General features: G+C 49.1%; 1 protein-coding gene across 3 annotated transcripts in view; it reads right to left on the minus strand.

The window, feature by feature from the left end:
• The window catches only part of MORC2 (MORC family CW-type zinc finger 2), a 34,566-nt gene that overhangs the window by 4,420 nt on the left and 5,581 nt on the right, over window positions 1-24,565 (minus strand). For 2 of the 3 annotated variants that reach the window (XR_008452687.1, XM_054081993.1), the window contains exons 2-24: window positions 23,198-23,251; window positions 21,667-21,701; window positions 21,072-21,140; window positions 16,971-17,061; window positions 15,928-16,036; window positions 14,528-14,687; window positions 14,336-14,447; window positions 12,889-13,014; window positions 11,432-11,511; window positions 10,612-10,694; window positions 9,672-9,757; window positions 9,188-9,328; window positions 8,348-8,502; window positions 8,078-8,206; window positions 6,711-6,816; window positions 3,337-3,448; window positions 2,922-2,996; window positions 2,420-2,809; window positions 1,890-2,033; window positions 1,748-1,802; window positions 1,256-1,397; window positions 760-951; window positions 573-666 (exon numbers count right to left, since the gene is read on the minus strand). Coding sequence is in view for 2 of the 3 variants with exons in the window: in XM_054081993.1 (XP_053937968.1) it covers window positions 573-666; window positions 760-951; window positions 1,256-1,397; window positions 1,748-1,802; window positions 1,890-2,033; window positions 2,420-2,809; window positions 2,922-2,996; window positions 3,337-3,448; window positions 6,711-6,816; window positions 8,078-8,206; window positions 8,348-8,502; window positions 9,188-9,328; window positions 9,672-9,757; window positions 10,612-10,694; window positions 11,432-11,511; window positions 12,889-13,014; window positions 14,336-14,447; window positions 14,528-14,687; window positions 15,928-16,036; window positions 16,971-17,061; window positions 21,072-21,140; window positions 21,667-21,701; window positions 23,198-23,251 (2,740 nt within the window). In the remaining variant the exon portion in view is untranslated. Of the gene's footprint in view, window positions 1-572; window positions 667-759; window positions 952-1,255; window positions 1,398-1,747; window positions 1,803-1,889; window positions 2,034-2,419; window positions 2,810-2,921; window positions 2,997-3,336; window positions 3,449-6,710; window positions 6,817-8,077; window positions 8,207-8,347; window positions 8,503-9,187; window positions 9,329-9,671; window positions 9,758-10,611; window positions 10,695-11,431; window positions 11,512-12,888; window positions 13,015-14,335; window positions 14,448-14,527; window positions 14,688-15,927; window positions 16,037-16,966; window positions 17,062-21,071; window positions 21,141-21,666; window positions 21,702-23,197; window positions 23,252-24,565 lie in introns of those variants that run through there. The other variant, XM_054081994.1, reaches the window with a different exon arrangement.

Genomic DNA, 24,565 nt, shown 5'->3' on the forward strand with positions numbered 1-24,565 from the left:
AGAAGCCAGTACCATTTCTTTGCCTTTCAGCCTGCACTGGACCTCCCAGAAGCAGCCCGTGGATCCTGGTGCAGTATCTGTTCCTCACTCAGATAAACAGAGGCCACAACAGTCAGCAGATATACAGCTGGGCCACAGGCACTCAGCCTTCTCCACTGGAGAAGTGTGAGGGGTGCTGGGTATGTGTTCTCTCCAGTTTTAAGATTGCCTCTGTGTAAGTTAGACTGATAAAGGTGGTGAACCCCTCTCCCGGTCAGCCTACATCCTTCTGCAACCCCCCAAGTTGGTCCCTCCTTTTTAAAAGTGTAACAGCAACGGACAAGAAGTGAGGACAGCTGCAGCCAAGAGCTCTCCCACAGCTGGGTGGTCATTACAAAAGTGCTCAGACAACACTGTCAAAGGCCCGAGGCACATTTCAGAGGCGCTCGTTCTTTATCTCAGCCACGTTCGCCTGCTGAGGAGCCAAATGACCTTCTGAAGAGTGCAGTCTTGCACCGGCAGGATGTACGCTTGCTGTAACAATGGGAGTGGGGAAAACCCTCACCCTTACGTTACAGAAATATTGAACTCACCAATGGAAACGCCAACAACCCTTCCGAGCTCATGGTACTCAGCTCCGTCTTGGAGATCGGAAAATTTGGGGGTAAGAAGTACCGCAAACAATTTCTACGTAGGAAAGAAAACCACAAAGCCAGATTAGAGCTTAACAGACTGAAGCAATCAGACTGCAGTAGCTCACGAGAACTGCAGGGAACCCACCGAAGGATCTGGACGAGTAAGTCTACTGTTTCTTGGCTGCTGCTGGGACCAGTGGTGTCTGGCTCAATTCTGACACATTCTGAGGTAGAAGGTTCAGCCACAACCACCTCCTCTTCCTGCTGCGTATCTGGAGCCTGGTACTCAGGAGAGGGGGGCTTCATCAACCTCACATCCTCACTGCCCTTCTCCACCCTGAAAAAAAGGATTAAGGGAAAGTCAAGACATGTTTTCCTAAGTTGGTCATATCTAAAACACTGCGAGCAGGCTCCTCAGAACCTGTACCCAGCTGACACCTCTTGATAACGCAACACTGTCTGCACAGGAACATCACTGTAGGGAGTCTGTCATGCTCACTTCTCATGAAGCAGCTGATAGTATACATGTGCTGCTTGACATGATGGCAACATACTTGTCTTCAGCATCGATGGAAGTAAAATGGGTTCTTCCTCCTAAAAGCAAATAAAGTCTCCAAAATCCAGTAGCCTGAGATAATTACCAGCGATCCCTCGGTGTGGTGTCTGTAGGAACATAATCAAACTTCACTTTCCAGCGCACTGCATGCTTGCCCACTTCCACAGCTGTGACACGGCCTGTGAACCACTCCTTGTTCACACGCACTTCCACATGCAGCCCTTTATCTGCAAGGACAACAGTAAGGATGTTTGCGAGCATTCAGATGGCGGCCAATGCATTCTGCGTGAGCTTGACAGAAGACAGCCCCCCGAGTCAGGGCAAACCTAAACCTGGGGCATTTCCTTTGAATGATACATAACCACCGTAATTGCCTCTTGTCTAATCAAGAGGTTCCTGGCCGAAATGTTCCACGTGAGTTAAGAGTCACATCAGGGTTTGGGATCCAAATTTACACTAGTTCTTATTTTAAAAGGCTCATTAATGGAATCACACATCTCAACAACGAGTCTAGTTCTGCAACAGTTCTTTCTCGCTGTGTCTGATGCCAGAGGCAGCTCAAGGGCTCATTTCTCACCTTTCTGAGCTTTCTTCAGTTCCACCAACTCTTCTTCCCCAGCGCTGTCCGTGAGCTGTGAGCAGAGAGCACACATTAGCTGCCTCCCAACAAGAGTATAAACACTTGACACCTTTTGCTGGTGAAACCAGCGCACTCTCACCTCCACCACTACCTCACCAGAGTCCTTCTTCTCTTCTTCCGCTGCCACAAATCTTCCCCGTTTTGTCTTCTCTTTCTTGTCCTCTCCCTCCTCCTCAGACGTATCCTCTATGCTGTTCAAGGTCCTCTTCTGAGTGGTGGAGCCCTGCAGGAAGCACACAAGCTCCAGCTCTAATCCCCACCTGCTATCAACCAAAACCTTCTTGCAGTCAAGTTTAAAAAGCTCAGCATCACGTGCTTCCTTTGCAGTTTAGTGGTGTTTCCAGCAGGTGCCAGTGGGTGCTGTGTGAGCATACAAATGCTCACATTGTCACTCCACATTGGTTTTTTTCTGGGGAAAGCATCTGGTCTAACAGGGAAGAGATGGAAAAGGTCCTCACGAGGGGTGTGGAACAGCACCCAAACCCAGGAGGCAAAGCAAAAGTTATCCTGTCCTGCACAGGGACGGTGTAAACCCCATGCAACAGAGCAAGACAGGCTACACAGAGGGGCAGGGAAGCAGCCGACAGCTTTCATTCCATCAAGTCTCACCCGTGGGCATTTGGCAGTGGCAGATTTCTTTAGTGCTGGCGCTTTGGCAGCTTTTGGAGAGGGCATTTCACAGGAGCTTTTGGAGTTCTGTTGGGCAGCAGAGGGTGCTTTTGTTGTTGAACCTGCTTTGGCAAGAGTTTTTAAAGTGCTGTTAGACTTCCCAGCTGTCACAGTGTGCTGAGGAGTCCTGGAACTGCTGGCGTCCCCCTTGGAGAGCACGCTTGCCGGTTTGGAAGTGCTTGCATTTGGTGAAGCTGAAGAGCTCTTTTTCGGCTGACTGCTGGTCTTGGAAAGAAGTGTAGATGATGGTGGTCTGCTGGGAGCGTTCTTGATTACATCAGGTAATGGAGGAGATCGCGTGCGCTGGGGCTGGGTATGTGACTGGGGATTCTGAAACAAATGAGCGCACAGAGAGAGAAAGGACAGAAGAGTCAGGCACTACTATTCAGAGCAGCCAAGGAAAGCACAGAAAGCACAAAGCCTACAGTGGTCCCCTGTTTACCTCCCCCGTAGGCCGTGTGCTCACTTCCAGCGGCAGTTTCTTTAAGTCACCTTGAGAGCGAACTGGAGTGGTTTTCTGTTAAAAAAAGTATTACAGAGATCAGCAAGGGCATGTCTACAAGCTGTCAGGGCCTGCCTGAACCAGCCCAGCAAAGAGTTTTCCACTTTAAAATCAAGTGTGTTCTGGGGCCTTCAAGAGACATCCCTTCATCCAAACACATGCAGTCACTCCTGTTTGCCTAGCAGAAAGTGAAACACAAGCCAAGATGCTCGTTTTCTCTTACTAAAACCACCCCTGCCCCCTGGAGGAGTGCAGGCGGCACTAGAGGCTGCGACAGACATGACTCTGCATCAGCCGATTGTACTAGGGAGGTCCCTCAAACCTGCTGGGCTTCGCTGGAGACCTCCAAATTCACCTGCTGGTGGCGGATTTTCTCTGTCAGATGTTTCTGCTTCACCTCCTGTGATTTCAAGTCTTTCTTCAGGGTTCCCAGTGGTACCTTCTGCTTCTGCTCAGCAGCTTCACAGCTAGCACGGAGGGAATGCAAGATGACCTCAGCAACGCCAGCAGAACCTGTCCTGTCTCACAGCCACAGCACTGTCCCCACATCCCATCCCAAATGAAGCAGTAAAACCGCTTCACATCCCACAGTAGCCACAATCTCAAAACCAGTGGTTTTCTTTTTGGCAACCACATACATGATGTGAGCATCAAAAGCAGAGCTGTTAAAAACCAAGCCATTGATGCTGCGAATTACTAGTTCCAAGCACTGAAGCTGAACACAGCTTAGGACTGGCTGTGGTGAGCTTTTTGTACCGTTTCTGTACTCTGACTTTTACAGCAATATTCCATCCCATCAACTTACATCTTCATCACAATTCCTCTTTTTACAGACCTCATCTTCATTTTAGAAAGAATCATAGAATGGTTTGAGTTGGAAGGGACCTTAAAGATCATCTAATTCCAACCCCTCTGCCATGGGCTGGGACACTTCCCACTAGACCAAATCTAAGCCCCATCCAACGTGACCTTGAATATCTCCAGGGATGGAGCAGCCACCACTTCCCTAGGCAACCTGTTCCAGTGTCTCACCACCCTCACAGTGAAGAAAGGAACTCTTATGACCAGTAAGTCGCAAATAAGACCTCATTTACACAAGCGTTCCCAGAGGCTGCCCTTCATCTCGCTGCCTGAGGCCACGCTTCCCTTTGCAATAAGCCGGAACTATTTGCTTTTCCCATCCTGTTCACCTTGTGGCCTACAAAGCGGTGGTGAGCATCCCAATGTCACAGGTTCTCACAGATGCAGAATCCTGGAAGGGAGCTTGAAAGAGGAGGAAAACAAAGGGAGGAAAGACATGAAAGTGGACTGGCATTGCCTTCAAGCTTGTAGCTGAGCAGCTGGTCAGGAGCACTGCCAGTGGGGACCGAGTTGTTCCCAGGCTCATCTCCTGTCACAGGAATGAGTCATGGACAGATGCAAATGGGATCAGCCCCTTCAGGACAAAGTCACATAGGGATGATATGAGTTAGGAAAGCAGTAGCACTAAGACAACTCTTGCACTACGCAAGACATCCAACCAACTCCTACAGTGGGCTGGGTGGATGATTCTGCACAGCCCCTCATGGTGCACGAGCCTGAGGCCTCAACCATGGTGGGGACAGCAATGCTTCCTGAATCCTCAGACAGCACAAATACCTGGAATGGAGCAGCTAGGGTGCATGGTCAAGATACAGAAGGGAAGGTATCCAAGCCCACAGCACAAGGACACAGCAGGAAACATCAGGGAGTAGAGTCCTTGGGAGGGAAGTTTAGAAGCGCAGTGACTGTGCAAGGAAGCTCTGATCTCTGCTGGCTCCAGCCAAGCCAACAGGGCCAGCACAACTCCTGCAGAAACCCTTGTACCTCCTGTAAGAGGAACAACTGCACCCACCGTTGGAAAATGCACATGAGCCTACTCAATCCAAAAATAGTTATTTATCCTCCCACATATCCCTTTTGAAGGAGCTGAAATGACCAGAAGTTTGGATCATCTCTCCAAAGCACCTCAACTGCAAGCAGGATGTGGGCCAACTCCATGCATGTGCCCACTGTGGAGGCACTCTAACTCTAACCAGCATCCCAACATGTTCCCACGTGAAATGCAGCCAAACTCCTCCAAATTTGCAAGGTATTGCAAACACAAAATGTAAATTCTTCCATTAGCAAATCAAGTTCCTTTTAGGTTACACAGTAAAAACACTTGTCTGCAAGCAAACAAGTAGAAACATGGCTGCAGGTTGAAGAACCTGAGTGTCTACGAGAAATGCATTCCCAGCCATGCTACTCCTGCCTGGGGGCTGGAGGTGCCTGCAGATGGGGCCCTATCTCAGCAGTTTCGTGGGGGAACACCCTTGGCACCACCATGCTCTGCGCAGCTCCACACCGGGGCACAAAGAAACAGAGCAAGAGGGAAGTCAGCATCGGCATTCCTCCCATGACGGGTGCCAGAAGGAAGAAGCCAGAAAATCACTACCTGCCGAATACCACTGCCAACATGTCTGTAGCCTTTTTGGCCAGAGATGTTAAAATTCTTATTCAAATTCAAAGTTACCACCTGGATTCATTCCCTTTGTCTTTAAGCTTTGAGCCAAGGCACCCAATTTGCGGTTGAGGAGCTCCCCTCTTTATAAAGCAGACAAGGATCAGCTTCTGGCAGAGTCTCTCTGCAGACAAGCAGCAGCCCAGAGCAGTTGTTTTCGTATTTCAGATTCTACCTAAATGTTATCACCATGAAGCACACCACTGAGAGGTGAATCACTGCCTTGTTCCATGAAGTGTCCACAATGTCATTCCTCATTGCACCTCAGAAGTGCTGCTGCAGTTTGGGTGCCAAACAACTGCGGTAACAATAAAGACAATTGCAGAGACTCCACTGAACACTCATCGCTTCTAGCCTGTGCTTGTGACTGTTCTGCAGTTGCTCTGGTGCTGATTCAAATGAAATTAACACACATAAACTAAGGCTATGGCTGTATTTTCAGTGACAGTGCAGAAAATCCATAAAGGAACCTAACGTCACCAAAACCCTAGCAGAGGCTGAAGGCAGCTCTGGGGTCCATTGGGTCCAAGCCCCTGCTCAGGCAGGGCCACCCAGAGACTGCTGCCCAGGACCATCTCCTGGAATATCTCCAGTGATGGAGGCTCCACAACTTCCCCAGGTGCTAGGGCTCAGTCACCCTCACAGAGGCAAAGTGTTTCCTGATGGGCAGAGGGAACCTCCCGTGTTCCGGTTTGTGTTCACGGTCTCTGGTCGTGCCACTAAGCACCACTGAGAATGCCAGGCTCTATCCTCTCTGCTGCCTACCTTCTGGCATCCATGAACATTGTTGATATCCCCTTGAGCCTCCTCTGCTCCAGGCTGGACAGCACAGCCTGGTGCCCAGGCTTGTTCCTCCCCAGGGACAGGACTTCGCTCTTCCCCTCACCGAACTTCATAAGGTCCCCACCAGCCCATTTCTCCAGCCTGTTCAGGTCCCTCTGTATGGATGCATGAGCTGGCTTATCAGCCACTCCTCCCAGTTTGGTGTCACCTGCAAACTGGCTAAGGGTGCGCTCAGCCATGTGTATCTGGCACAGATGCTGACCAGTGCACCAGCTCTAAACACAGACATCATCACTGCTCTTTCACAGACTGAAGGCCCTGCCCATCCCCCCAGTTGTTCTCAAAGAACAGATGACCAGAAAAACAGGCCCACATATGCAGATACCACACACTGCGGAGAAGTCTCTGAATTAACTTGTTCTCACCTGTCTTGCTCAGGATCGGGGTTCATGGAGCACACCCAGCTGTCGGGGTAGTTCTTCTCCACTGAGTTCAGCTGGAATGGGAGCGTCCGCCACTTCAGGCACACATCTGTCAGACAAATACCGTGCCCGTCAGGAACACAGAGCCTGAGCCACAGAACTGTTTCTTTCCATAGCACTTCTCAAGCCCACTTAACGCTCTAGGACTACACCAATTTCCAAGGTCTATCTCATGCAATAAGACCAGCGTGAGAAGCCACAGCTCACAAAACGCTTGGCGGAGGACCTCACACCTTCTACCCAGCATTCCTAGCAAGGATCTGAGGAAGCCTGGCATCATCCAGTGCTAGAGGAGCTCACGCTTACTGCTGCAGTGACAGCACATACAAAGCACACCGAGCAGCCAGTCCTGAAATCGCTGCTCACCACAGCAATCCGGCTGTCTCTTACCGACAGCAACACAAAACAAATCCCAGATTTATCCACCAGAAAAAGAGTTCGTAACAACCTAATCAACTTTAGATGAATGAGGAAGACTGATTTGGCCAGCAGAGCACTGCTGGCCTACCAGGAAATGAACAGCTTAACACAAATCCAAGTTTTGCCAAGAAAACACAAGCATTCTTAATTCAGGCTCTGGAAGGATAGCAGAGGGCAAGCAGAATGATGGGAAAGCTCATCCTCCTTGGGCAGAACTTGGAAAGGACTAAGAAAACCACCAAGGCAGGAAAGCCTAACAAAGTAACTCCGTAAGATTGGTCTCAAATTCCTCGCTACATCTTCAACCCCAAGTCCTGTGGTAAAAATGAGGTAAAGGGAGTCTAGTGTCCCTCTACCATGAGACAAAGTGGCTGTGCTAACATCTCCCACATCCCAGTAAGGGCTCAGCCAGAGCTGGTTAGAGATGCACAGCAGGGAACTTGCACTGCATTTGAAAGTTGACTGCAAATGGTTCCCTTCTGCACTCACACCCAGTTCCAATTCGCAGGCCAGTGTGTCAGAATATAAATTACGGGGCTACTTCCCATTACCTATGGGGAAATTCCAGATCTTATTCTGGTGCTAAAATGGGTGTCTTTGGACGGTTCCTGTTCATGACTTGTTCTCAGCACTGTCACTGGCTGCAGCTGCCCTGTTCTCTAAGATCACCTGAGAACATCATGGTTATAAACCGTGGAGGGAAGGAACCTTCTGCCAGGATGTCCAGGTGTGGACAAAGGCAACCCACAGGAGAAAAGCTCTAGAAGCGGACAGTGACCGCGAAGCTCATCTCAGATCTCTTCCCCACTGATCTGCTCCCCAGCAGTTGCCAGGAGTCCCCTCCTCCTTCCACAGAACAAGCCTCATCACCACTGCCATTTTGGACGCACCGCACTGAATCGTGGTAGGGATCTCCATGGCTCTCCGGCGTTTGTAGCGCAGTTCACTGGATGGAGGCTGGTTCCAGTTTGCTGACAAATAACCAAATTCATCCCAAAATTTGACGATACCTTTCTGGGCTGGAAAACAAACAAGCCCTTGCTCAGTATGAAGCCATTTCCACAAACATCCCCCCCTGCTCCTGGCTGCCCTGCGCCTCAGCTGCCTTCAGCCACCAGAGCTTCCCCTTCCAGCCCCTGGTATCTGTGAAGCTTCGTTACCTATAGCAACGTCCTTCCAGTACTGAGCCAAATGCTCTCCCATGGCCTTCAGCAAGTGTCGATACTCTTTGGCATCAGCAAAGTCCTGTTTATTATGGGTTGGCTCCAGAACCAAATAGGGCACATCCACCACGCCCACCACTCCACCACAGGCCCTGCAAGAGGGACATGCGGTCACAACCACTGTTAACTACCAGGTCACTGCTCACAAGAGTTGCCCAGAGATGCTGTGGCTGCCCCATCCCTGAAGGTGTTCAAGGCCAGGTTGGATGGGGCTTAGAGCAACCTGATCCAGTGGGAGGTGTCCCTGCCCATGGTAGGGGGTGGAACTGGGTGGACTTTAAGGTCCCTTCCAACCCAAACCAACCTGTGATTCTATGATCCCGAAGTCACCAGGTCATGCTCACCGACCCACCCACTCCAGCAGCAGCACCAGCTTTAGTTCATCGGCTTTCTAAGATTTGAGCCAGCATGCAGAAAGTAAGGTAGGCTCAAATATTTGTATTTGCTTCAGGATTTATTGTCCTGTCCCTAAAGTGATGCAGCATTGCTACCAGCGTTCATCACCCCAAACGCCAGCGCTGAGCACAAACGCACCACAGTGCTGCAGGCATGACCAAAATCCAAGCAGAGAACTCTATCCAGAACCCAGGGAACTATGAGGTGCTATTGAATATGATGCATTTGTCAGAATCCCAACTAAAGGCTAACAAAATGAGTGAACCTCACGCTGGTCAAGAAGGATTAATACAGAAGCAGGTTATGGCACAGCCTAAACTGTGCATGGAGACGCGCTCGGCTTACACAAAATGACTGTGGGAAGACCTGCAGGAAACTCACATTCCGCCCTCCAGCTGCGGGCCCACCTTCTCATACATCTTTATCAGCCGGCTGCAATTATAGATGAACATGCCGTCCAGCTCGCGCTGCTCAATATTCACCCCAAAGATGAAATTCAGTTCTTTAGGTTCCTTCAGTGCCCTGTAAGACAATGGAAGAGAGCCCCAGGGACGGTGAAAACAGAACAAATGATTGGCTGTCATTAGACAGAGGGTGTGGAAATGCAGCACCTTTTGGCACTAGGGGTCTGCTGGCACCGCTCCTGCAGTCTGCTCTTTCTCAAACCCATAAAGCATTTGTTGGCCGTGCATTACAACTGAACAGAAATAAAACACTGTACCCACAGATATCCCACAGTACCCACAGATATATGGGTTTTGGGCTGAATAGCTCCCTCCAGCACACGGGCAAAAAGCAGGAGGCATCCAAACGCACGGAGTGATGAGCCTGGGAAAATGAGAGCTTTGAACCACCCTGTACTCACCGCTGCTTTGCATCTTTGATCCTCTTTTTGACATCAGCCTCCCGGCGCAGGGTTATTGCAGAATTCTGGACCTGACGCAGTGTGACCTGCAAATGGCATTGCACAGTAAAAACGCTGCTGTGAGATCCTTGATGTTAACTCACTTCTAGCATTTTTTCTCCCGCTTCAAGAAGATCTCAGGAATGTTTTAAAGAATTCACGTGAAGAACTGTAAAGAACTCACAAATGGCAGAGGGTGATGCTCAGCACGGCTTTGCGTTAGGGCCGCACTTGCTGCTGGGTTCAGCAGCTGCACAGCAACTTGGAAGAAAATGTCTGAATGTAACAAATACCTGCAGTAACCAGAATCAGAGGGCATGGAGGCACAGGAAAATGGCCAGGGTTCTTGGATACTGTTTTTTTCATTAGATGCCAATAGGAAGTACAGTGATTTTAAGCTGGCATCACTCGCTGACCTACTGGGTGTCCCCATAAGCCCTCCTCCCAAAGCTTCCTCCTGGGAAGCAAACAGCACCTCTCGCAGAGCCCCTGCCCAAATGCCTCAGAGCCAGCTGTGCCGGAAGGGAGGGGCAACAGTTGAAAAGCTCTCAGTTCTGCTGCTGTTCAAATACCTCACTCTGGCCCCTTCTGCAGAGGTTGACATCAAACAATGTGCCCAGGGGCCATGCGTTGCCTTCCCACTGCAGATATACTGGAGGCTGTGGGCAGAGGAATGTCAGCACGGGCTGACACCTGGGCTGGAAACCACAGGTAGATGTTGGAGCACGGCCACTGCTGGAATGCTGCAGGCAACTCACTACTAACTGAGGTTGCCACCTGCCTATCCTACACATCTGAGGCTACCCCTGGGCGCTGACTGGCCAGCACCGCTCCACAGCCAGCTTGGCGAGCCGCCCCTCGGTACCCCACCCATGAGGCGCTGCTGAAGCACAAGGCTCACCCTGGACTCCCGCGTGAGATCCCCTCCAAGGCGCAGCTCAAGGGCACGGGCTTTACTCTCTGCCTCATGAGCCTTTTCCTCCGCTGAAACAGACAGGGAAAGAGGGCTGTCAGTCAGTCAGAACAGACAACGCATCCCAAGGCACTCACCTGAGGACACCAGTTCCCAGCAGCTGGACCAGCACGCACAGGAGTACAAAGGTCACACAGAAAGGTACGAGGTAAAGCCTTACATACAAGAAGACAACACTGACATCTCATGTGCAACCTGCTCAGAGCCTGCAAGCACCATCAGCATGGCAGCAGGGCTAAACTCTGCAAAAGCAGGTTTAAAGGAAGGATCCTCGAGGAAGTCAGTGAGGAACTGGGAAGAGGGAGGATGCAAGTGGCCCTGCCTGTGCTGCCTAGAAGCATGAAGACAGAGAAAAGCTCTCACAGAATGAAGACTGAGTTCAGGCTTGAAAAGGAGCTGGAAAGGGGTAATTTTCTTGCAGAGATGACGAGAAAGGACTCCATTCAGAAATGCTTTTATCTTTGATAATTGCTAAACTTTGCCTGGAAAAAAACAAATCAGTACTGCACACAAAACAAGATGCAGCAGTCAGAAACCTCCTGCTACAGCTGATCTTTGTATGGACAAAGTTTACCCCTGAAACAAAATTCCCCTGGAAGCAAGGCTGGGTCATCCATAGTCACCAATTCCCTGAGCAACCACAATGATCAGAAAAGTAAGCAATTTCAGGTCATATACAGCAAGGCAGTCTCTCTGTCCTCTCCTTCACTATGGAAATTCAGGATGCATCCATACCCCAGAGACTCACCTACTCTCGCCATGTGCTCTGCTTTCTTCACTTCTTGCTCTGCACGGGTCTTGAAACGGTTTGAAGTGTATTTGTACATCCTGTGACAATTAAAACTCATTAATCAGCAAACTCAGCAGTAAGGTCAAAGCAAGCTTTCATCACTGTGTGAGAGAATAAGGTCTCTGCTTGCTGCTCTACTCTTCCCAACCAGACCCTCCCCAAATGACAGAGAAACAGGATTCATGAAAAATCACCTTGCACACATGAAAAAATTAATTTAGGTATTTTTCTGTGGATGAGCACCCATGGATGTTGATGCTGGTGTCAAAAACAGTCTCCCCAACAGAAAGCTCTTGTTCTCAAATCCAGAAAATTCCCACCACAAGCACAGCCCATGGCAGGGGACAATGAGACCAGAGATCCCACATTTTTAGAATGATGTAAGTTGTTTGTTTAACGATACAAAATCTGGATCTTCGCAGCGATCGTTGGAGACCTATGAATGGACGTGCTGCGTAGGACCCTCAGTTGTCTGGGATAGACTCCCCAAATCTTCGCAACTGCGGATCTGGATTGATGCTAACAAGACAATTAGTGCATCTTTCTTAATTACTATACTTATTCTCTTGTAGTAATGATTAGATGCATTGGCTTAAAAGCTGTTACCGTTAACTTGTTAATCACTACTAATCATTTGTTACCTTTCTTGTTGCAATAAGTTAAGTAAAACTTAATTTCACAGAGTATTCGAGAGCATGGGCTTTTATACGGATTGCGCTTTGTGCTTAGCACCCTGTGGTAAAAAGACACCATACAGCTCATGCTGGATTTCCATCCTTTGCTCTCCAGCACCAACACACGGCCCTGCAGCCAAGCCACAGCACAAGCCTTCCCAGCAGAGATGAAGGCAGCTGGCTCGCAGCCGCGCTGCAGGAGAGAAGCTGCTGCAGCCGGAAGGCAATCCTGCTGAGCAGATCCTGAGAGCAGCCCGGACAGAGACAAGTCAAGGGCTGTATCAACCCATGCCCAAAGTAAGGCATGAAAGCACCACTTCAGACAGAAAGATACCCAGCAGAGTCCACCGCAGTCAGGAGTCACTTGCCAGCTCACCACCAGGCAATGCCCTGCCCTTTGCACACCAAACTGGTTCATCACGGACTTTCCTATAAAACCAACAACATGGACGGCCTGAGATGTCTCCATACTGGTGGAGATGGTGTTCGCTTAAGCAGTGCACTGGCCTTTATACAGAGGAAATGAATCGTTAACACCAGTGCGGGCTCAGGCATCGAGACACCTCCCCAGAAACCAGCAAAGAGCCCTTCGGAATGTGCTGTACACCATGTTCTCCATGATGTCAATACCATGTCCCGTTCTTACAATCTGTGCCTGGGGCTTTAGCACAGAATCATGCAGGACACGCCTGGAAATGCTAAACCTTTTCTGTAGAGAAACTCCAAAAGCCTCACACACACCTTGGCTTGTACAGGCAGCATGACAGTCGCTTGGTTTGTACTTTGTGCCCGTTGATGAAGATTCTCATTCTGGGATCAATATAAAGCACAGCAGTGTAGGCACGGAAGGAACGGCGCTCAGGCTTCCTGCAAGAGAGGGGACACTTACAGAGACTGCCCAGATTGTGCAGCGCTTTCTCCTAGGGCTGCCAGCAGGGATTCCCCCAGTCTGGTCCATGCGGCCCCAAGATGGGTCCCTCAGTTCATCCCCTGACCAATGAGCCTCTCTTAAGTCAGAGCGCTTGTCATAGCTCATTCTTCAGGCTGTATTCTGCTTCCTCTTCCCTTCCCAGTTTTTCCCCTTCATTCACCTCCAACTGAGAAGAGCCAGGACACACCACTGCAAAGAGCCTTCTCCTTGATCCAAACTAGAGGAACAAGTTTCTCCATGGACAAAAAGATTCTCATTTCTCAGTGAACCACCACGCAGGAGCTGAGCGACCGCCAGAGCCCCTTCCCTGTGCCGCTCTGCACTGCTGCAGGTGAGCACCTCGGGCAAGGTTCACACCTCGTGTAGCTGTAACCACTGTCTGCTTCAAACAGGCCAGAGACAGCTTCCAGTAGGAAAGCTGGGTGAAAGAAAAGGCCTCTTCTGCAATTCCCAGGCAGCTACGCTAAGGGAGGTTTCTTTCACATTTTTTCCTACCTAAGTTTTCCAATTTTTTTCAATCGAGCTATGCATTTTCAGCACAGTTACTCAACACTGATGCAGTGTTTGGAACTGTATTCCTATGGAAAATCACGTACTTCAGAGAAGAAGTACGTCATCTCACAAACAGGTGAAGCTCGCGAGGTGTGCCCGTGGAACTCTGGGATTTAACACTTGGCTCAATCCAGCTCTTTTTTTTTTTTTCTTTTCAGGCGACAAGCAAACAGCTCTGCAAACACTCAGCTCTCCCTGAACAGGGCCCTCTGCTCCTCCGGCCACTCTCAGAGCACATCCATCTCTGCAGGGAAGGCCAGGAGCTGCCTCAGCTCGCAAAAGATGTGGTGATGTTCCCCCACCCCGACACCCTTCACGCGGGTGGGCTGACCTGTGCAGCAGCTCACATTCTGCCAGGGTTCATTGAACCACAAAACTGAACCTCAGTGTGCAAGCAGCATGGACTCACACCCACTGTCATTCTGATGAAACATCTCTGATGAACGTAGAAACCCAAACCCACAGCCCAAGGCCCTAATGAAGAGCAGAGCATTCCTGAGAGAAGCCCACGCAGGGTTCACACCAAACACTCCCAGAATGCCTGCAGGCCACGCACACAGCAACTCCAAACTGCTGAAGAATGAACAAAATGTTTTCTAAATGCCTCAATTCACCACAGAAAGAGCAGCTCTTAAACTGTGTGTACACAGAATACAGCCAGCCCTACCCCATCATTTGATCAGAGCTCAAGGGCCCCACACTTACGTTCCTTCAGGGGGCGTTCCTGCCATCTGAATGTCACGGGGGTCAGAAGTCACATCAAGCTCTGGCTCTCCATTATCCATTAGTTTGAGGTTAAAGATGATCACTAGGGTGCCTGAGCAAGGGACAAGTCGATCAGGTGAATCCCAGCCAAACCCCAAACACCTTGCCCTTAACCACATCCTCCATACTGACCTTTCTCACCAGGGATCTTATTAAACTGCTCCATCACCTCCTGTTCTGATTTGAACGGGGAATACTTGTAAATCAGTTCCGTCTCAATAGCAAACTTCTCCATGTTGTCAGTCACAGGCTCTCGATTTCGTGCGCTCCAGGAGGGCAGGGGAACGATGACCTGCAAATTGCACAGTGCCAAGAGCGACTCAGGCTCACCACTCTAGCCAGCCCCTTCTGCACATCACAGTGAGAGAGTTTATCCCTCCCAACAGCCCCTACGCCACTGCAAGAGTCCCTCCTAGCTTGTCAGTAGTTTGCATGCCTGTCAAACGCTTGAGGACTGCTCTTTGCCAGCCTCCGAGCTGGCCTTCTCCAACACCTCCACAGACCGAGCCATCTCCGGTAACCTGTACAGTAATGGCTGCTCTCAAACACAGGGGCCTTTTTCCCCTCCTCTTGTAAAAACTTTTAAAACACGACCCAAAACTGTCAGCCTCTGCTCTTAACTCCTCTCTTGAACTCAAATTCCCTTCACTCGTGCTTATCACAATCACACTCTTTATTATTCTCATAGGATTCTAGTGAGGTTATTGGTGGTTTCTGTCCTTTAGAAAAAAACAACAGATGGAATTACAGACTGCATCTGCCTGTCATGCACAGCAAATCCCCTCCTCGGGTCAGAGCCAAATGCAAGGCAAAATCTCTGACTTCTGAGCCAGAGGGAACCACATCCCTGTTCCCAGCTCACCTCACCCAGCACTGGCCAGCAGCAAGCACTGCTCCCTCCCTGCTTCTCTTTAGAGCTCCCTCTACCATCACAGTGGGAAAGGCTTCCTTCAATACCATTCCAGGGCAAATTCAACATGTTATCGACTTTACCTGGAAAATACTTGTGCCTGAGCACAAAAATACTTCCACATTAGAGTCCGGATCCAGAACAATGCTGTCGGAATTATCTGTTCAGATCCACAAGTGTTTAAAGTAGAACTACACTAATTTGTTATTAAAAAAGATCCAAAAGAAGAGGCATGTCCAGTGTTTTGTGACCTTTAATTCTCTACCGAAAATCAAATCAGATCAATAAGCTTAAATACATCTCAAACTCAAATTTTGTGGAAAAAAGAAAATGCAAGAAATCTGGACACATCCTGAACTCAGCATCAGAGACTATGAGTGCCCGAGACGAGCCCCTCAAACCTGCTGCCGTTCAAAGTGGCCTCCTAAACAGAACTAAAACCCAAAGGAGAAAACCTCTGATGACTTCTCAGATCCCTATGAGTGTCTCACCAAAGTAAAAACCCACACTGACCCAATCCAAGCAGCACCCACCCCTGACACAGACCCTTCTGAGGGAGCTGGGCAGCTCAGGTGAGACAGCGTTCACCATAGGAGCTCAGCACAACAAGGTAGACGCAAACCTCATCGATGCCTTCTTCCTCATGGAATGTCCGTGACAAAAGGAGGCAAGTCATGGTGTTATCCTTCTTCGTGAAGAGGATAAAATCCTTCCCAATCCGCATGGAGCCCCTGCAGATAGATTTGAGGCCACAAATTACCCCAATGCACAGCATGTGCTAGAACACAGACCCCAGCACTGAGGGTCCCTCCCAGCACGTTCGATTATCACACACAGGGGAGGCAGAAGAGGAGCTCAAACAGCCACTACCATTTCTCTTCAAACAGCTCATTCTTTTCACCAGACAATTTAAACTGGCCATTTCCATAACGTTTCAAAACACCTAACACCAGCCACAACTCCCAGGTGCAGCTGCTCAGTGCAGCTTGTGAAGCACAGGCTGCATAAAGAGCGTTTTTTTTAATCTTAAGATGAGCAAGATGAGATGAGACAACAACCTACAAATGTATGAGCAGGAACATAAGTAAGATAGGGCAAGCACCCTTCATTTTGCTGTACACAGAAAGAGCAGCAGCAGGCAAGTTTCTGGGAGACATACAATTTATTTAATGTCTAACTCAAAAGACTCACTGACACCTCAGCTGATGCGATGTCACAGCCAGCTGAGGAAAAGGGACAGTCCAACCTTCCTCCCCACTCTCCTAACCTCAGTGGTGCCTTCCCCATCTCCTCTTTTCCTCTCTTAACCAACTTGTCCCAGAAACCTCAAGAGAGAAAAATAGCATTGCATCCAAAGAAGGACGTGTGTTACGCCAGCGCTGTTCACTATGGATTGGCTCAAGGTGACACCAATGCTCACCCTGCGCACGGTGAGCCCTCAGGCTGCGTTTCTCGGCTAAAATCTAGTGCGTCTCTTGCTCAAGAATAAGAATAAGACAGGGATCTCTCCTGGAAGTGCACAGGCAGGATCTGGGATCTGTCCTGCACTGCAGCTGGATCAACAGTATCTCAAGATTCTTTTCTTTCTCTCTCCCCAGAGTCCCACAGGTACCACATGCCCTCTGACCTCCATAGGCATGGGAGGCCGGCTCTTGTTATACCTACGATTTCAAGCCGTTCCCGTACTGCCCAATCTGGGTTGACTCTGGTGACTGCTTGGACGATTTCCCAAACTGAATAACACTGGCGGCTTCACCTGGGAAGAGATTGGGAACAAACGAAGCTTATTTTAACCTACAGACATCTTTTAAATAAACTTATTCACTGCCGTAAGTAGCACAGAAGGACGATCGCATGAGAGAGGGCAGGAGCCCATCCGAAGCCTCGTCCCAAAGCTCCACCATCCCACCCTCCTAGCCCCGTGCTGCTCATTGGTGCCGATGTTATCGAGGCTTTGTACAGGTGCCAGCATGTTGACATCTTGAGCTCTAGACCAGGCCAGTGCTTCAGCTGGAGGCGCAAAAACGTTTCCTTTTACAAAAACAGTCTACCAGATTATCTGTTTTGTCTCCCAGTTACCAACGCACCCACAATCCACTCACAGCCAGGGCCACTGCCGCTCTGCCAGCATCGTGGAGCTGGCCTGCTGGCACAGAGCAGGGATCAGCATTGCAAAAAGGGCCTTGAATTTGGATAAATACTGCTTCTTCTCTCCAGCACTGAGAGGAACGCCAGGATTATTGAAGGCCCTGGAGGGCTGGGGGAAAGGCAGCTGAGCAGGTAGTGCAGCAATTAATGAGAATTTCATTACCTCAGGACAAAAGGAAAGGACAAGATGACTCTACAGCTGAGAGGAGCTGTCATTTTTAGTCCAGGCCTTTCTATTGTTCAAGGGACAAAGCCTTTTCACATCATCCACAGAACAGAACAATTCCTTCCCCTTCCCCCAGGAAATTGCAATCATTTCACCGGAGAGGCTACTTTGAGAAATAAAATCTGATTCCAGAAAAAAGGAACACAAAGTGCTTTACTGGGAAGACTAACGACAATCGCAGCCCTCAAATGCACACACCAGCCAGCGATGGACAGGCTGGGTGGAATCCCACGGGAAACTCCCACAGGCACCGACAGGGACCTTTTCCAGCAGGGTGTTCAGTACCAGCTGTACTGAGCTGGGAGTCAGAATGCCTTTGCCATGGAAATTACATTCAGATTTAAAGCCACAAATTACAAGGTAAAACTACAGGAGAAAGACTGTGCGGGCACCCGCTGCCTCGGCTTGGGGTGCTCAGAGCAGAGGCCCCAGTGCTTTCCAGACAGCTCCCGACTGCACGGGCATTTCCTCCTGCTGCTCCAGCCCACGGCAGCGTGCTCCAGTCTAACAGAAACATGCGTTTATCTCAGATTTGAGACCTAAGTAAGGGCCCTGGTGATGATGATCTTATTATTATCACTACTATCACATTGACTGTGTCAGTTCTACAGCCTGCTCAAAGAAGAGGACAGGGGACACTGGGAAGAGGCAGCTCAGGAGCCATTTTTGCTTTACAAAAACTTCTGTCAACAACTATTTTTAACAGCACTTGGAGAAGCCTAAAAAGGGTAAAGCAGGGACTGTCCGAAGCATTTCCTCTCTCAGAAAACGCAGCCATGTGGTTTATCATTCAGTGCGGAGTTCTCAAACCCACACCATGGAGATTCCTCACTCTGGGCAGGGGGTGAGGGCGATGCTGAGCAGATGGGATCATGCAGGAGCAGGGCAGCACCTCCTTCTGCCCACGCTCGCTGTCTCTGGGAGCGATTTCACCTTCACGCAGGGAATGAGGCACAAAGCAGGTTTATTGCAGTGTTCCTGACCCCATCTCTGCAGACAGCGGCTCTGCAGGCTATTTCAGTCCCACCACGTTCATTTTGTCCTCTTGCACAGTTACTGGATTTAAAAAAAAAGCAAACTTCCTGTCAACAAGAAGGGGGTGATGGGTTCTCTGCCAGACAGAGGAGAGGATAACCAATCCAAAGGGATTCACTCAGGATGGCAGAGATCTTCAGAGCCCCAGAACAGGAACCAAGGGCACAGATGTTTCCTAATAAGAAACCTCAGCCACCTAGGACGTGCAGCATGAGATCCAATGCTTGGTTTTCTCACTGACTCCTGTTGAGTCCCTTGTGAAAGAGCCAAACTCCAGGGACAGCACTGCCATCCTAACACCTCCCTGTGGCAACGCTTTCTTAGAAAGGCTCTGTACCGGGGCACCAGTCAACCCTCAGATCTGCTGACAACCTGCAATGCTACAGCACAAGACATTCTAGCTCGAGTACAAATGTACTTTGATCTCGGATCACACGACCCCCTGTGATCATTAACAGAGCCAATGCCCAAGATCTGAATGCGACTGCAGGAGTCACTTGACAGACACATCAGGTTTTCAGAAACACTGATCACTTACTCCCATTAATTTTAGTTGCGGAGCTGTCACCTGGTTTGACAATCGCGGGCTTTCAGACAGAGCACTCAAACTTGACCTGCTGTACCCTTCTCTTACCGGACAGATCCAGCGCCATCCAACACAGAATGAGAGCAGTGAGACTGGAGAGCAGCAGGACAGAGTAACACAGAAAATGTGTTAACAGAGCCATTCAGCTCTTCCCTAGGTGTGCAAGTGCCCAGTGATACCTGGGTTCATCCACTAATCCTCCTGGATGATGCCGCAGCCAACCCTCAAAGCTGTCCCTCCAGTGCACTCAGTGCTCACATGCTGGCATGGGCTCCAACAGCACCTCGGGACGGCACGCAGTTATTCTATTTAAGAAGTCAGCTTTTCATACAATAAAAATAATCCTTAATTAATTTATGTGCTGTTTGCTGTGTGTGATGTACAGCACTGTGCGACACCACTATAGCCCACAGTCCCTGTCAGTGGCCTTTACTGATGACCCAGACCAGCAAAACCAGGATAAAACACTCCCAGGTTCAGTAGAAAGCTCAATCAAAAGAAGCAACTGAAAACTCAACCAACACATCAATCCCAGTTCATCACAAACTTGGCTCTATCAGAGCAAAAACACTGTAAGCATCGCTCTCAGACTTTGCAGCATCAGAACAGATGTTGTCACTTGCTGCTCTTGATCCAGAGACAAACACACTGTTTTCCAGGCCTGAAGAAAAGTCACGTTTCTGTACTTCTTCCCCAGGATCCAAAAGCTTGCTTGAAGACTACAGCTCAGTCTCTGAACCTGTTTTATTCATGGGCCTTAATCGCTTCCTTCCATCACACTGGTGACAGAAAAGCACTCTCAGCAGACCTGTTCAGCATCCTTGATCACATTCCAGAGAACATACAGAAGGTTTCAGAGTTCAAACTGAACTCTTTTAGGCAGGTCACAAATCCATGTATCAGATCCACGTATCAAAATCCATGTTTATTATGTATAAACATAATGCTTATGTTTATAAGCATTAACAAATGGAACTAAATGTTTCCCATCACCAGAGGGCCTCAAAATACTGAGAGACCAGAACAAAAACGTTGTTTGACGCTTGTTTATCCATCTCCATGCCTTCTCCAAAACCTTCCAATTCAGTCCAGCTTTCCTGGACAGCAGAGGAATCCTCCTCAAGAGAGGATTTACCTGTCTCCTGGACACAAAGGTGATGTGGGTGGGCAGTACTGTTCATTGATGCTACAGCAAAGCAAGAAGACTCTTCACCTGCCAGACACAACAGGGATGTACAGCAACTCTCACAGTGAGGCAGAAGCACGTGTGTTACATTCTTCTCATACTTCCACAACTGCTGAGTGCTGATCCCCATCACAACACAAATGATGGCACTATGGTGAAACACTTCCAAAGCCAACCTTTCCACTTCTGCCACAGCGCTCATTCTGATTAGCACAGGGATACACTGACTGCTTAGCAGCCTCTCATGGGAAAAGGCTTACATCCATCAAGCCTTCTGCTTGTTCCCTTTTCTGGCCACACTACTCCCCATCCAAGGTCATCCCCAAGGCTGACCTTAGTATGCTGGAAAACTGTGGGCCAGGCAGACTCAGCTCTATCACACAGCAAAACAATTCTCTTTTGGTGAGGTCTTTTCTGCAACTGAAGAGGCAAACGATATGATCAATGATACGGTGCGAAAGAGGCTGTGCAGAGTCAGGAACACGGATCCAGGAATGGAACACACCCTGTTCAACTGAACCAAGCTGTTAATTCAGCTTAAGCAATATCATGAAACCTCAGCAAGTGTAACCTCCTGTCACTTACTTGGATTCATTCCCGTTCCATCATCCAAAAAGCACAGCATGAATCCACCTCGTAGTTCCTCCCGTTGCTCTGCAAGAGAAGAGTCATTCACTGTCCTCACAAAACTAAGGTTACAGTTTCCATGAAATTGAATGGATGTTCATGACAGCAGTAACACAACACAGAGGGCTTCCACAGCTCCAACACAGCTGAGCTGTAGGGAAAGGCAGTGGATTTGTGTCACACACTGACTAGAATTTCTCCTGCCCTTTAAGTTGTATCTGAACACATGCTATAGGAGTTCGCTATAGGAGGAGGTTCCTGACACATCCAGGACACCCAGCTCCTCCTCGCCGGGCTGCAGCTGAGCATTGATCCAAGCGCTTGCCCAAGTGATCTGTAAAGGTTCTGCTTTCTGAAAGGCAATAGGCACTGGACAAAGAGTGGAATCATAGAATCCTACAACTATTTAGGTTGGAAAAGACCCTTAAGATCACTGAATCCAACCATAAACCTCACACTGTCAAGTTCGCCACTAAACCCTGTCCCTGTGCAACACATCCTGTTACCTGGAGATGAACTGCTGACTGGCAAGAGAGCAGCAGGAGTGACTTACCAGGATAAATGTCTATTCTCGTGGCATCTGCGTCTCTACAAAGCAACAAACACACAATCAGTATTCAAACGTCAAACAGAAGTGAAGTACAAACCCAGGCACGTGCAATAACTTCTGGAATAAACTGGCTGCACAGGTCGAAGCCCATGGAGGCCCCACAGTCTGCACCAGCAGACTCAAGGAAAGAGACATTGTTCCACTTTGTGTCAGCTTGAGCCCAAACTCTGGCACAAGACCTTGCTGCCACACAACTAAACCAGGTATGGTATTTCTAGCATTTTAACACTGGTCAGGTTGGGTGGGGAGATCAAACAAGCCCACACTGCTGGACTCCTTCTTGTACCAAACAAACACCACCTCCTTTTCTGCCAAGCTGCCTATGAGAAGTTTAGCAACTCCACATAAAACCCCATCCACACACATTCAAGGCTGTCAGAGGAAACATCACAAGATCGTTTCAGCGGAGCCCCTCATCCGCTGTGCCTTTGAAAGAGCAGCGCACACAGCACCTCTGCTCTGCTCAGACCTAGGTCTGATGTTTTTTTCATGCACACCATTGCACTGTGGGTTTGCTGAGCAGAAGAGCCGAGTTGTGGTGCTGTAAGAAATCCCACTTTCCAACTGCCCAAGATACTCTGTGCTGCCCTTGATTCCCCAGCCGAGCACAGTCACCTCCTGCCGGGCAGCTGACCTCTCTCCTGCCAGACAGGGAACCGAAAAGATGAGGATGAAGGGCAATCACCCCCAACCCCAGAGATGTGACAGGTTGTAGCAGGTTGTGTGTGTTGTGGCAGAAGCGAGGACAGCACCAGTGTGCACACACAGCTGATTCCTGCTCAGAATGTTTCCTGCCCAGAGATGTCCCAGTTCCAGCTCCTCACATTAGGAACTTCAGAGTGTGACAGTTCACACTTCACAGAAAATGATAGCCAAGTGTTTCCATAGTGCCACATTGGAATATTTGGGGAAGCTCAGAGATCAGCTTGCAAGGTGTTGGACACAGCGAGATAGGATTTCTGAATGCAAAGATGAGAAATATGGCTTCACACCTGCAATTCCCACCCATCACGTCTCCTCTCAGCTGTCACAACTGCTCCAACTGGCTCTGTTTTCCAGCATCCTGCTTCTGATTCCATTTGCACCCTGTCACCACACCTGATGCTACAAATCGAGGGTTACCCAGGTACCTGAAGAGTCCCAGCCCCAGTAATTACCATTTTACCAATTTCTTTAAACAAAAAGGCAGTTATTTTTTCATAAATCTCTCTTGTGTCTCTAACAATCTCCCTCCCTATTTGATTTCCTCCATGATCCATTCACACTTACCCTCTCAGGAAGAAAATATTTTTATTTTCAGCGGGTGGCATTATGAGAAGACCAGGGGCACCATTCACTTAGAGCTACAGTAAAGGCATCTATTCTTTATTTTCTGCACAGGGCACTGTTAGCAAAAATTACTCCAGACCAACAGACAGGCTAATTAGATCCGAACAGGATTCACCCCAGGAATCAGGCATGCTCAGGTACGTACCTGGCATTATCCACAAGCTCAGCAAGGGCTCCAAACAGGAATTCGTGCGTAGTTCTGCAATGAGACACAGAGTCAGCATGGCCAGAGGGACACTCACAGAGAGACTTTCAAGTAAATGAGAATCCCAACCCCATTGTGAACAGACCCTACTGTCCACCCACCATGCTACCACCTGCTGCAGGCAGCAGGCTGGACACGACCATTGTATCATCCACCCGAGGCAGACGCCAGCCTGGCCTGAGGAAGCTGATCCAACAAACTGCTGCTCATTGTGGCCTAAAAAACATCACATGGTGAACAGTCCCACCAGAGAACATTAGGGACCCAATAAACCAGTCTATGAACCACTCAGCGATTCACAAACCCTTCATTATTCACCACGCTGACATCAAATGAACACTGTCCATATGGCAAAACACCAACAGATGGGGATTAAGCACGAGGTTCATCTCCCCATCCACACTTTCACTTTGCAGGAGTTATTCCTGGCAGGTAAGAAGCTTCCAGATCCTAAAAGTCTTCCCATGGCTGCAACTGCTCCTGACGCAGAGTAGGACAGCCTCCTGCCATCACTGTACCACATGGCTACCCAGACTAGGCACTAAATCATCTCATCAGGTGCCATTTCAGCACAATCTCCAAAGCCATGTCCCAGCTGGTGAACTGTTGCCTTGCACGAGCAGCACCCATTGGAAAGCCACTACTTCTGTGCTTTGGCCATAGAAGAAGATACGTGGTTAAAAAACCTAACAGAGCTAATGAAACCGTTACGGTACGTTGTCTGCTAACATCCATGTAACATCTCCACTGAACACCCAACTGTGAATCACAGAGTGTTTGGGCTTGGATGGAACCCTAAAGCCCTAAAGCCCGTTAAGATCCAACCTGGTGACCCGTCTTCAAAATCCAACAGTTATTTCAGGTGCTGATGAGCCACATTGACTCTGATATTAACAGCAGCTAACAAGACTGGAGAAACAGTTGCTGGAACTGTTGCTCCTCTAGGATATTGGATGAAGGGACTGAGTCCTCAGAAACTGGTGTTATCAAATTTTCTATTCGCATGGAACATTCTCACACAGCTGCTTCACAGCTGCAGAGGTGACAAACAGAAAGGGCTACGTATTCATATGTCCAGCTTTTGAAGAACAGACACACAGAAACTTCCCACACATGAAATACAGAGCTATCTGTGATGCTAATAATCACAGAATGGACCTTTGTATCTTTCTTTGGTGTCAGGACACCTAACGCATCAGCATAGCTCCAGAGATAAGACATTTTGGCTTTCAAAATTGTCACTAGAACCACAGAAATGGAGATTTCCAGCTTCACAAGCTGCCACTTGCCCAGGCAGAGACAGAAGAT

Source organism: Cuculus canorus, chromosome 17, assembly GCF_017976375.1.
Source record: "Cuculus canorus isolate bCucCan1 chromosome 17, bCucCan1.pri, whole genome shotgun sequence".
Lineage (NCBI taxonomy): Eukaryota > Metazoa > Chordata > Aves > Cuculiformes > Cuculidae > Cuculus > Cuculus canorus.